This window comes from Pyxicephalus adspersus, chromosome 10 (assembly GCF_032062135.1).
Source record: "Pyxicephalus adspersus chromosome 10, UCB_Pads_2.0, whole genome shotgun sequence".
Lineage (NCBI taxonomy): Eukaryota > Metazoa > Chordata > Amphibia > Anura > Pyxicephalidae > Pyxicephalus > Pyxicephalus adspersus.
The window spans coordinates 10512097-10524757 of NC_092867.1; the positions used below are offsets into that span (position 1 = coordinate 10512097).

Below are 12661 nucleotides of genomic sequence, written 5' to 3' on the forward strand. Positions count from 1 at the left end.
TAACTCCTTAGAATGCGGTCATAGTTACAAGTCTGCATTATAGGTCAGATGTTAATTACTGAGAAATCAGTTAGGTTTTATGTGATTTTGATTACAGAGGGATCCAGTGGTAGGCAGCGGTTGATCCCTCTATTAGTACCTTACATTAAAGAGATTATAACCTTACCCAAGGCAAAGTCATGATAGACTTAACTCTTTGAAAATAAACTATAATTTTTACTGATGTAAATAAATAAACCAATCTTTTATCTGCAAGAGGATCTGTATGGGTCTGTAGGAATACAGCCGCTAGGCTGCTAAAAAATCCATGCTTGGCCTCTTACGCCAGTGATTGAGCTTCACATGTGAAGGCTCTGCACAGAGGACTTGTTACTGATACTTATTAATTCTTAGGATCATAAACTCACAGTGGTCTTCATAATTAAAACCACTCAAAATATCTCCAGAAAGTGTCCAGCGTGACCCTTTCTCAAACCAGAGCTGTGCAGATCCTGCGTATGTGATGCCGAGTCAGATCTAAGCACGAGGTTTAAAACATTTACTTAAAAGGACTAAGTTGGATAGAGAAGGGTTCAAACCTTTATGACATTTTTGCTGTCTGTGACCAGCTGGGAAAAATTTTACTCACTTTTTATCCAAAAGAAAATGAAGGAAATCACTCAAAGTGAGCAGACTTCCCAGCTGAGTGTTGTCAAAGAAACAAGTGTTCCCATTGCAAGATTCTCCCTAACCTGAAGACAATCCAATATTTTTGGATTCCCCCTTACTTTCTCTTGTGAACTAAAATTAGAGGACTGTTTTAGCAGGTTAGGCATATGGGCCAATACTGAAAATAACTTAGAAACTATAGTACGGCATTCTAAAGGATTCTAGGATTTATAATGATCATCCAAAAACAAATGTTGTAAACATGGCTATTGTTAGAACAAATAACAGGTTAGGGTTTTATTATAAATATCTGCTTTGATATTTTACTTTTGATCAGTCATCCTTAGGCTATTGCTAAGCTGATTGTCTGGGACATTCAACACAAGAAATATTATACCAGTAGATCTCATGTAAGAAGTAGTCTTTTCTAATTTAAATCCTAATTAGAGCTCCACAAGAACCTTCTGCTCTGATGTGACCAAGACTGCATGCTCAGCACACCACACAATAATGAACCAAAAAACATTTGTGTACCTACCAAGACCAAAGTGCGCCACTGGTTCCATTTCACAGAGGTACCCAGATCCACCATCAATTATTCTTAGATGTGCTCCACTCTTCTTTGTGTACAAAACTACTTTTGCACCACGAGCAAATGCACCATACTTGGTACGAGGTATTACTCTGAGCCAATGGTTTTTCAGACCCTGGGAAAAAAGAAGACATAAATAAATATTAGTAAGTTTTGTAGGGCTTCGACTTAATAAAGATTAACAACTTTAAAAAATATCAGTCAGGTAAGCCTTTTGCCGCAGAAGACTTTTTATTTACCAGTCTAATAGAGGAGCAAACTTGTAGATGTAGACTATGTTCTCATGTCACTATACATGTTCTTAGCAGGGTAATTCCCCTATTGCACTAGTGAAAGAGATCTTTCTTCCATCACCATTAGAGCAAAAACAGAAAACACCTTTTTCAAAAATCAAAAGTCACTCTACCAAAAACATTTTTTGTGCATGCTGGGGAGTTAAACCTTCAGTTTGACCTGAGTTATGAATTGTATTCTTACCATAACTATTAGAAGTTGCTCTGAATATCTCTGTTAGATTTTATATTTAATTATTATTCTAAAGAATGTACAGAGCAGAATGAAGTCACATAAAGGTAAATGAGAAGATTCATCAATAGAAGGTGAATAGTGCAGAGATTGACAAACAGACTATTATCTGGCATAGGACTGTAGTTGAACATTTCTTTAAATTGCACAGCAAACAATATATCTGCAATCTACTACTTTTTCTACTAGAGTTCGTAAAGTTTTCACATTGGGTTGACCTTTGCTTCTCTCTCCTAGACACCGAGCAATATGTGATCGACAGTGGAGAAGAAACCTGGTCCCATCTTTACTGCTGGATAGAAATGTATAAACTGCAGGATCCTGTGTTGGACTTAAGATCCAAGTTGAAGCATAAAAATAGCCATTTTGTACCCATCTTGGCAAATTCACCCAGCCTGGAAAGGTTCCCATTTTTTTTTAGGATTGCTTTTGACATCACACAGTTTTGCTTTGGAGATTATTCAGAATTGACTGACTGGTGACTTTGACCTGCAGTTTTCCTCCATCTGACTTGAATTTGATTCCCCCTCTCTATATACATCTTTAAGAAGGCAAACATTTTCATGTGTACAAAAGCCAGTCAACACTGATCCTAAAGAAGCCTTCTGTACCAAATAAAACGCAATCATTTGCACGAGACAGAAAATAAAATAGATATCAGCTATACCCTTACCCACAACCTGAAAAACAAAACAATGCTTTATTCTCAATTCTATAATATAAAGTTTTGATTTAACACTTTATGTACTGATACTTCTAATACTAAAGTATATTTTATTGTTGGTTATGTACAAAAACTTTGCTGTCCTTTTCTCAATAAACATTTCATTGATATAATTGCCAGTCCCATAATGAATGACAGTCTTTATAATGTAACCTGGTGTAACATGACTCAAAGTCTCTTCCAATATGGCCTCCTATAGGAGCTAGTGATAAATGTGAATTTACCAGGATAAAACTCATTATCAGTCATGTTCTTGTTACAAATGTGTATCAGCTTGATGTAGATTTACTGAAGCACAGATCTCTATATCCTACACTATATAAAATGAAGAACACCATTACAGTTTACATTAATTTAAACCATTTTGAAAAATAGAAACTAAAGAACACAAACAGATTAGTTGCACAAATGATTTTAAAAATGCATGATGTCTATGTTCAGCAATCAAGATAAAGTATTAAACTTTAGGATAGGAAACATGTGGACACAATCACACAATACAGCAGTGTCTTCTCACAAAATAAATCAATCCTCACCTGCTTTCCTTTGAAGACTGATATTGGTTGTGCCATAGACTCTCCATGAGAAATAATTAGATCCAGCATTCCATCACCATCAAAATCAGTCACTGCGCCACCTGCAAACATTTCATCAAAATAGTTTCATAAGATGAGCACTAAAATGGCTGCACACTGACACTAAACAATAATAACCCACTTACCACAGGAGCCACAACCAACACACATCAAATTGTATAGCACAAGCAATAAAACTGTAAAGCTTGTCTGGGTATATACACAATGTGTCCAGACTGATCAACAATTTATACAAATTTGCTCTGATCTGATGATGTGTTTTGTGTAAGGTTACATTCAGACTAGTGGTGAGGTCACGCTTCCTCAGGTTGGATGCTATATGTGGTGTCCCACCTGTAAAAGCCCATAGGGAGTGAATGGGGGTAGTAATGAGCAGTTTCGTACTTTACTGGTGCCAAGTGTGCAAACAATGGTTCTTTCATTTGTGTGAGATATACACAGTAAACTTACTCCTGTGAAATGTGATTATAAGTGTTCCTAATGGAAATACATATTTATTGTGAGACTTCAATATCTGTCCTTTTTTTTTTACCATTTGAATAAAATAACCCTTAAATACATTATTCACTCGTGATACATAATCTGCCAGGAATTCTGGGTTTTCTTAAAAAGATGATGGATCTGATTCATTTTGGACAGTCTTGTTTTACTTATATGAAGCTGTTCAGACAAGGAAGAAGGTTATAGTCACTCCTCTGACTCATTCAGATATAAGCCTACAATGACTGTGTATGAAAGAAGCTGTTGAAAGCCTTCAAGCTCAACTAAATCCAAGAATCCTACAAGACAAAATCTTGAAGGAAGATAACTAAATATTGTAAATTTTAAGTATTGCCTGAATTTTCAAATTCAAAACCCCAATGTGTACCTATTTACACCGATTTGTGATCTTCTGTGACCTCACTTGGAAACTATAATGAATGAATACTGGTGAGAGCGGTGTGACGTCTCTTGTCACATCTGATCCTTCCGCTGGCTTCATTCAGAAATGAGAGAAGTAATGCAGTGTGCTAGCACATCAGGCCCATAAACCTTTGTATTCTGCCCACCACTTTGCTTCTCTACACTGTATTCATTTAACCTGATTGCTATTACATTTTGCAACAGACCAAACTTGCAGTCAAGACCCCCCAATCCCCATATAAACACAGTGACCCAGAAAATATTATAGTCCAAGCCAAGATGAAACAGCAAGGCAACTATCAAATTCATCAGTCGGTATATATGTCACCCCTGACAAGTCTCCTTTCAAGTCATCAAAGTAACAGAAAAAACAACAATGAAAAGCACCAAAAAGTTATTATGTATAAGCTCCCCTCTGTATTTCATGACTGGTATAATTATTTGCTCTGACTATAAACCAGAAAATAATTAACATTCCTCTCCATAACCCGCTACTAATCTCGGTAACAATTTCCTTCTTTTCGCTGTCTTTCCAAGAATATGAGCCCCTAATTGCAATTCTTTGCATAAATCTGGATTAGAAAAAACAGTTTTTCGAACAAGATGTTTAAAAATACCCGGCCTACTTTAGAGCGCAGATTGTGTGATAACCCATTAGAAGTACTGAAATCTACCGTACTTGAGGGATTAGCGTTAGATGGAAGGATTTTACAGATAATTCATAAACAGAGAATGAAGCTAAAAAGACTACCAGAGCGCTAAATATAAAACATGACTTAACATTAACAACATTAATAAGCTCCAAAAGTGGTTTTCTCTGCAATGTGTAACTAATGCACAAATCTCTGGTGCCACCCCCTGGGCGATCTGGAAAATACACCCAAGAGTGCAGCACATCCAGGTAACAAAAACAACAATACAGACATATTGTAAGGATGCCGTTGTTATTAAATATCATAAATGTGCAGGCATATAGCTAGCAATCTGTATTCTCCGCAGACATAACGAATTATAGAAAGTGTTAATAACTTTTAACAATGCAAGGGGATGTGTTATGTTACCTTGCAGCATTTCAGTTTACAACTGGCCATCTTACATATTCCTTGTATTTATCAAATACCAATTCATTTTATTATAGAAGGCGTTTAAAGGTAATCTGTGCCGAGAGGCCATAGAAGCTTCCATCAATGTCCCCTCCTATAAATACTAATGTCCTGCCTGTCATGTTAGTTCCGTGGACTTTTCTTGCTGCATTCTTGTTCTCAGCCAGTGATTTAGAAATGGCTACATAACATTTCAACATACAAGTCTGCAAGTACCAAAACAATGGAAAGCGGTTCAAGATTTTCTTATAAAACATTGTTATGTTTCCCAGGTAATTTGCTTTGTCTGCAATGTCAGAATAACTGCTGGAGCGATGGGGAAACATGAGTTGTGGCAGGGACGGGGCCCGTGCTCCTGGGAAACCCAGCCAGAACCTGCCATCTGGCAGACTGGTAATTACAGAAGTTTTAGATACAAATGGTGTTTATAGGAGTTTTTGTTTATTATATGCAGCTTTAAAATACAGATAAAGGATCCAAAAGCTGTACTCCTGGGAAAATATAAAAAAGTACCTCTGCTGTATGCTGTTACACATTAAGAAATATTCTATCCCTTGACTCCTTACCCTTATCTCATACACATGCTGCTGCATCTGTGAACCACACAATAACCATCCAAACCTACAGACGTGTGGCTTCCAATATGTCAACCTAATAAAGAATCTTTAAGCCTCAATGTTGTGTGTGCCGTCCACATTTTGGTTTATAGAAGGCAAACTTTTACTGAAGGGCACATGGAAGTTGTCATTGCCTGGGTAGTACACTGACCAACTAAGTTCAATCAGGTTGAGTTACTGACCTAGAACAAGTATATCTGTAATAAAGAGTGAAAGGAAAATCAAACTTATCTGCATACTTTCTCTAAGTAAGAAAAAAGTATGCAAGTAAAAGAGTAAATATGTCCAGCAGAAAATATTTGCAGAATGAGAAAAGTCGCAGTGGCAGCCTCGATGTCTCTTAGATTGAACTGACAAGCCTATCTTGCTTGCAGTTATGTTATACATTATACACTTTTTAAAAGATTCACTAAGTTGTAAATATGGGTCAGACATTGCAGGATTTAGGAAGATAGTATTATAAAAAGTACACCTAATATTAACCACTGTGTGGTGTAGTATCGGTGAATGGAGCAAAAAACTGGACTTGATGACTAAATGACTAGAGGATGGTTGTTTTGCAAGGAAATTTTCACTTAGCATAATCTATTTAGTGAAAATTCACTGTGCACAGAATACCCAATCACATACAAGGAAATTTAATATATACAAGGAAATTTAAAATGATTTTTCTTTGTATATGATTGGATGATTGGATGATTAATGTCAGCAGAGTTTCACTACATTCACTTTCAAGGGATAATTTCTTTGCAAAATGATAATTCATTTGGCTAAACGCTTAGGGTTATTGTCAAGTATTACTTCATTTGGATAGCTGGAATATATATATATATATATATATATATATATATATATATATATTATTAATATTATGAATATTATTATTAAACAGTATTTATATAGTTCCAACATATTTATATACCGTATATATTTGCTGTATATGGATGTTAACTGTAATCCCTTCCATTCATAGCCACAGATGTTCTTTTATGGAAATGTTATTGTGTTTTTGGTATATGTATGAAATAGTCATGTCTCTTTGTTGTCCATACATAGATCAGGAAAATATTGTTTCATACTAACCAGTTCCCCGTCCATCAAGTTCAGAGGCATCTCCAGGATTGAGCTCTTCCATAAAGGGATCTGCATGCTCCCGCCGCCCAACTCTGTGAAAACACACATGAAGATGCTATGAGATTCTCAGTAATAAATATTTATATGTGTTCCGTATGATTTCCCTACAAAGCCATGGAAGAACAAAAACCAACTTATTTCCAATATATCTGTCTGAACTTTTGGAACTCCCATATGACACCAGTGTTAGCATAGCACACACTACCCAAAATAGTCAAAATAAAACCATTACCCTTTACCCCTGCGAGGCGATACTGCTGACCTCTGCACTCTCCTGATGGCTTTTTAATGAGGTCAAATTTATTTTCTTTACAGCCAGCATATTTCATGGTGGTTTATACTGTAAACTTTGGGAAGATTATTATAATATATCACATTTTCTTTAGGAGAGAACACTCATACATAAACATCTACTGTTTAACCTGCCAAAACTGAAAATGTGCATAACCAGGATTGTAATTTGCACAAAATTTGTACACTGCACAACTAAACACATGTCAATTTTTGATTTGGTGAGGATATAAAGCTAGTTAAAAAGTTGTAATAGAATGTGTCACAAAGATGTGTGCCAAAACCTTGGGCTGCCACAGAAAAATAAAAAATATATATTGGGCTTTCAAATGTTTCAAAGCAAAAGTATGGTATAGTATAAAACATTATTACACAATTTTCAAGTGACATATTTACTATTAGGTTGGTTTGACACTATAATATCCAAATATAATTTAGAAAAATTGTTTTAGGAAATTAGGAGAATGATTATATATATATATATATATATATATATATATATATATATATAAAAAACATTGTGCTTATAACTTCACATACACTTGCAGAACTTGTGATAAGTTTGAATATTGGGCATTGTTTTATAAATATGGCTGATTACACAGATTTCCTCCTATTTAGCATGCTCAGATAAAGAAGATTATTATCATGTAATAATGTTTGACCTTTTTAAGTCCTAATAATAACCGAAATCACTCAAACAGGCTTTGATCCAAATTGTACATGTTGGGACAAAAGGTGGAAACAAACCATGATCAGGCAGACCAACCAAGATTTCAGCCACAACTGCCAGGAAAATTTGTCAAGAAGCCACTTCAGCTGAAATCCCGGTTTCTCAGCACACAAGTGGTGTTACTGAATGCACAATAAGGCAGCACTTGAACAAAAATGAGCTGCAAGAAAAAATACTTTACTGTGCCAATGCCACAAAAAAGCCCACTTACAAATTGCCATACAGAATATAAACAAACCTCAAACTTCTGGAACAAGCTCCTTTGGAGTAATGAAGCCAAAAATTGTGCTTTATGGTCAAACTCCTAAACACATTGGAGAAGATGTTACAAGGCCTATGATGAAAAACACACTAGCCCTACTGTGAAGCATGGAGGTTCTGGGGCTGTGTGGGGTAAATTGGCATAGGAAACATGATGGCAAGATAAATGGGGTATGTCAAAAGAAAATATTGAAGACAATTTGCATTTGATTCAGAAGTTTCAGAATTTCAGACTGACAAGTTCATCACTCTGGAAATTGTACGCACTTGGATCTTCCAACATGACAACCAAAACACAAGGCCAAGCTGACCCTTCAGAGGCTACAGCAGAAAAATCCTAAGGTGCTGCAGTGGCCATCACAGTCTCCTACTCCCATGTTTAATTTTGGGAAGATCTCAAACACGCATTTCAATAAAATAAAACAAGAATTCACACAACCAGGAGGCTTTTTGTCAAGAAATCTGGCAACTTTATAACTTAAAATTAGGAGCCTCTTCCATGGGCAATCAATGGCCTTCATTACTGCTAAAAGCAGCAATTGTAAGGACTTAGAATATGCATCTCATTATTTTCCTTATTGTTATGCTTTGTTTAATGTTTGTACTAATCTGTGATGACCTTTACTTTCATTTGGATCCCATTAAAAGTAAACTAAATGTGTTTTGCATGATCATTCATGTTTTTTTATGAGCAAAATCTATACATTTATACAAATCACTTGTTCCCTTTACCGACTTGAATTTAGGCTTAAAATATTACTTAGATTGCAGGTCCCTGCAGTTTTTAAGGCCTTAAATTGTAGCTTGTTATTCTAAATCTAGCACTGCACATAGTTCCTGATTAGATAATTTATCTTCTCGGTCAGACAATTCAGCTTGGGGTCACTCTTTTTTTGTCCAACCTGATTGGATGGTGAATCAGCTTCATCACGTCTGTCCCATGAGCAGGAAGCTGACCCAGGAAGTAGTAAAGTAGTAGTAGATCTTGCTGACTAGGAAGGTTGTAAATACATGTAATACATAAATGTCTGCACTACTAATTGATTGTAATAAAAATGGGAACATTTCCCTATTAACTATGCTATAGACTTGTAAAAACAAAACTATATCTGCGTCTTCTAAAAATTTCTAGGCCAATAGTAGAAAACAGCATTTGCTTTAATCGCACATCAACAAAGTGATTTGTACATTTATGGGCTATCATGCGAGATTAGGTCCAGATTTTAATTCTGTGGTTTTGCTGCTAGGCAAAGCAAGCTCGAGCCCAGGAATTAAAATCATTAAAAAAATGTTAATTTGTGTGTATTTTATTTCATTATTTGACATTTTTATGATCAGCTGCATTTCTGGAAAGATGATAGAGCTATGGCTGCAGCAGCTTGATTGAAAACAGGCAATTACAGCCGCCATTATGTGCTGAGCATTACTATCTTATGAGCTGCATTACATTCTTTAATGTGCCAGTGGAAAATGAAGATAGGGCAAACCATTATTCTTTGTGACAATGAAAGTCTGGATCAAACAGCTAACAATTACTGATCACAGGAACACCGTAAGTCATGCATTTTATGTTTTTATGTTAGTCTACCCAATAAAAAAATAAATGAAAAAAAAAAAAAAAACAGTCATCGTGGTGTTCAGAATAGCATCGTGTAATGTAACAAGTAAATACAGTTTATAACTAATTTCTAACTCATTAAAATGGTATATCTTAACAAAAGGCCCCATATTTCAGCAAGCTGTTCCCTTGAAGGTAATGCAAATGATTCAACACACATTAAAAAAGAGAATGCATTTTTTTCCCTAGAAGCTAAATAATTGCACCCATTATGAATTTGTACAGTGCAGTTATACTGCAGCAGGATTTAATGTATTGTGGTGTGTTCAGTGAGCGATAAATTGTGATTACTATAGGATATGTTGTCATACAATACGGAACCCTTTATATTGTGGACTGGGCACTGCCTCTGCTCCTCACCAGGGCATCCACTGCAACAGACACGCGTAATGCAATTATGTCTTCATAATTGCATTATGCGTGTCTATTGCAGTGGATGCCCTGGTGAGGAGCAGAGGCAGTGCCCAGTCCACAATATAAAGGGTTCCGAATTGTATGACAACACATCCTATAGTAATATAGGCTTTCTGATTTTTGGCCTCACTCTGCCCCTTATTGTTGGGTAATTATTAGTGTCAGTGCAGGGATATTGTACACTAGAACAAGTCTTGTCTGCAGGAGGTATAGTGGTGTGGGAAACCAGTGCAATTTATTCCCAATGACTATGGTAAAACAGACAAACATTTCATTACCCTCAATAATAACAATGTTTCATATGTGTTGTTTAATGCATATACAGGTTGACAATCGAAAATCCGGCCATCGATGATCCAATTCCTTCAGTTTCCCGGCATGAATTTCAGAACGCATTTTCAATACAGGGACTGTAGTACACTGTTTGGCCACTATATTTACTAAATACACGTTGAGACGTTCCTGCTGCCTGCTCCCTGGAACTGTGCCAGATGTCCGCGGTTCTGCAAGACGAAGGCCTGTGTGTGGAGGTGAGTATAACCTTCAAGAATCCGGAATCGCCAAAAAATCCGGCACTCCTCAGGCCCGGAGGTTGCCGGTTTTTTGAATGACAATCTGTATATATATATAAATATTAACATATACAACCAAAATTTTAGAGCCAATTTCCTAATATTGTGTAGGCCTTGTGTCACCAAAACACCTATTTGGATGTCTGATGGTATCTGGCACCAACATTAACCGAAGATCCTTTAAGTAATAATGCCTCTTCCTGTCTGTCTTTATTATTATTAATAAAAAGTATTTTTTACAGTGAAAACATGTTACTCCGCTGTACATTAAATAGGGGTTTCAAATGACAGGAGGGGAGGACCTGTCCAGAGGAGCTTACAATCTAAGAGTTGGAGAAGCAGCACACAATCTTCCCACCATAGCATACCCTGCTACCGTCTCTTCTCAAGGTAAATAATGTACAATCACATAATCCAAAAGAAATGTGATTCATCTGACCAGGCTACCTTCATCTATTTCTGATGGTTCTCCAAAAGCCAATGAGCTATGGGTTTTCATGATTCTGTCACTGGTTTACAAGTTGTCCTTCTTTGGAACAATTTACAGCCCCTGTTTTGGAGATACTCTGACCCCATTCCTGCCTTCCTAATCACCTTTAGAAACGGACTGTTCACTTGTTACCCAATATATCTCACCCTTAGACAGATACTATTCTAGCTAGACAATTATGTTATTTACTTCAGCCATCAGTGGTTTTGAAGCGGAACTCCTAAGAAAAAGCCAGAACTTCAATTGCAATGGGGTTTTCCCCACACTGCCAAGGATAAATACATTCATATCCCGACACTATGTAGAACAGTGTTGCTCAACCAGAGTTCCTCCAGAGGTTGCTGGGGGGTTCCTTGAGCAAAAAGCAATCTGCGTCTCTCAGGTCAGTTTAACAATTTATCTTTTTGGCTATCGTAATAGTGGAATTCTTCCCAATGACCACCATGCTAATGTACTGTGAGCTGTGAATAGACCTGAAATATATATCAAGGGTTACTCCATGTAGAAAGAAAACCTGACCTAGAGTATTTCAGATGCCTCCGTCTGCAGAATGTAAGGGCTAACCTACTAGCGCCAACTATACATCTGTACATGGATGTAGAGACAGGAATACAGTACACAGGAACGGATAGGTAAAGTTATTTCAGATCAAAGGCATAGGGATAATAATAACAATATTTCATCTTTTTCTTTTAGCTAGACTATGTAAATGTGCACACAAACATTTTAACAAGCTGACAAAAAAAATTACAGTTCTGATTTGTGGTAATTTGTAAATCATTAGCAGACGGTCTTTAAAAATTAGAATATTAATATGTCAGTTGAGAAATAAGAATTAGCATCTGTTAAGTCCTTGTCATAACGCACTAACACACTTAGGTGTGACAAAGTCCATTTGTATGAGGTCAGGCAGCTGACAAGGCAGCACCTGTCTGTATCTGAAGAGCCAGACTTGGACAAAGTAATACAAGCGGAATTATTCTGCCCTAACTTCCAGTGATGGGACATCCATGAGCTCCCTTGCCAGAGTCTTCCTTTACTTTTATTTTGGATTTGGGACGCCTTGACTTTCTGCAGGGGTATAAATGAACTCCAGGGCATGAGCAGGTCACTGTACATTGTACAGATGATGTGAACAGGCAAGTAAGAATCCTAATAGTAGATGAAACCTAATATATCTCTTCTGCAAAAACTGCCTGTTTGCCATCTTTAATTTGCAGCAAAATCAGGGGACAAATATAACGTTCTAATAGATGAAATGAATGATTTAAAATTATTTTGATTCTTGCTTTGATTCAGTTATGACTGGTTAAAGGACAACAGGGAGATCTACCAAAATGTACCAAACAGATCATTAGAAGGAAAAAAAAATTCTCCCAAGTATGGCCACCAAATAAGTCAGCTTTTCCTATTAATGTTCTGCTAGTACTAAATTTGCTC

At 36.4% G+C, this 12661-nt stretch overlaps 1 protein-coding gene across 3 annotated transcripts in view; it reads right to left on the minus strand.

Moving 5' to 3' along the window:
* Positions 1-12661, minus strand: part of CRTAC1 (cartilage acidic protein 1) — a 310184-nt gene that overhangs the window by 24689 nt on the left and 272834 nt on the right. For all 3 annotated transcript variants that reach the window (XM_072423868.1, XM_072423870.1, XM_072423869.1), the window contains exons 9-11: positions 6792-6874; positions 3026-3126; positions 1187-1355 (exon numbers count right to left, since the gene is read on the minus strand). In XM_072423868.1, the coding sequence (XP_072279969.1) occupies positions 1187-1355; positions 3026-3126; positions 6792-6874 (353 nt within the window). The remainder of the gene's footprint in view (positions 1-1186; positions 1356-3025; positions 3127-6791; positions 6875-12661) is intronic.